General features: G+C 47.7%; 1 protein-coding gene across 1 annotated transcript; it reads left to right on the forward strand.

Annotated features, from left to right (window-relative positions):
* Positions 1-487: 487 nt before the first annotated feature.
* Positions 488-892, forward strand: LOC138882740 (secreted RxLR effector protein 78-like). The gene has a single exon (XM_070163367.1). The coding sequence runs from the start codon at positions 488-490 to the stop codon at positions 890-892; it is 405 nt and encodes a 134-aa protein (XP_070019468.1).
* The last annotated feature ends 434 nt before the right edge of the window (positions 893-1326 follow it).

A 1326-nucleotide genomic window follows, 5' to 3' on the forward strand; every position in this document is an offset into this window, starting at 1 on the left:
ACAAGAAGTTGTACAGGCTGGCAAAGGTGAGGGAGCGGAAGGCCCGGGATTTGGACCAAGTGAGGTGCATAAAAGACGAGGAGGGTAGAGTTTTATTGGAGGGGGCACAGATTAGACAGAGATGGCAGTCTTACTCCCATAAACTCTTGAATGAAGAAGGATATAGGAGCATTGTGTTGGGAGTTGGAGTACTCGGAGCGACAACAAGATTTTAGGTACTGTAGACGCATACGAGTGGGGGAGGTTGTAGGGGCTATGCGCAGGATGAATAGGGGTAGAGCGACTGGGCCGGACGAGATCCCGATAGAATTCTAGAAGAGCATGGGTAAGGAGGGCTTTGAAGGGCTTGCTAGGTTGTTTAACGTCATTTTTAGGACGAAGAAAATGCCCGAAGAGTGGAGGCGTAGTACGATGATCCCGTTGTACAAGAACAGGGGATGTCCAAAACTACAACAACTATAGGGGTATCAAGTTGTTAAGCCACACGATGAAAGTGTGGGAAAGGGTGATTAAAGGGAGGTTGAGGAGACGTGTGTCCATTTTCGAGAACCAGTTTAGTTTCATGCCGGGACGATCAACTACTGAGGCCATTCACATTGTGCGGAGATTGGTGAAGCAGTATAGGACGGTGAAGAAGGATTTGCATATGGTGTTCATTGACCTGGAGAAAGCCTATGACAAAGTCCCGAGAGGGATTCTGTGGATATGTTTGGAGGCTAGAGGAATGCTTGTAGCATATATTAGAGTGATTCAGGACATGTATGATGGAGCTAAAACACAGGTTAGGACAGCAGGAGGAGACTCTAACTATTTTTCGGTTAAGATGGGGTTGCATCAGGGATCAGCACTTAGCCCGAATTTGTTTTCCCTGGCAATAGATTCTTTGACGTGACACATTCAAGGGGAGGTGCCTTGGTGCTTGTTATTTGTGGATGAAATAGTCCTGATTGATGAGATGCGAGGTGGCGTTAACGAGAAGCTGGAGGTCTGGAGACATACTCTGGAGTCTAAGGGTTTCAAGTTGAGCAGGACCAAGACAGAGTAGTTGGAGTGCAAGTTCAGCGGTTTTACCCAGGAGGCGGACGGGGATGTGAGGCTCGATACGCAAGTCATTCCCAGGACAGAGAGTTTCAAGTATCTAGGGTCTATAATTCAGAAGGATGGAGAGATAGACGAGGATGTCACACACCGTATCGGAGCAGGATGGATGAAGTGGAGGCTCGCTTCCGGTGTCTTGTGTGATAAGAATATGCCGTTGAGACTTAAGGGTAAGTTCTACAAGGTAGTGATTAGACCGACTATGTTGTATGGGGCAGAGTGTTAGCC

The sequence above is a fragment of the Nicotiana sylvestris genome, chromosome 12, assembly GCF_000393655.2.
Source record: "Nicotiana sylvestris chromosome 12, ASM39365v2, whole genome shotgun sequence".
Taxonomy (NCBI): Eukaryota; Viridiplantae; Streptophyta; class Magnoliopsida; order Solanales; family Solanaceae; genus Nicotiana; species Nicotiana sylvestris.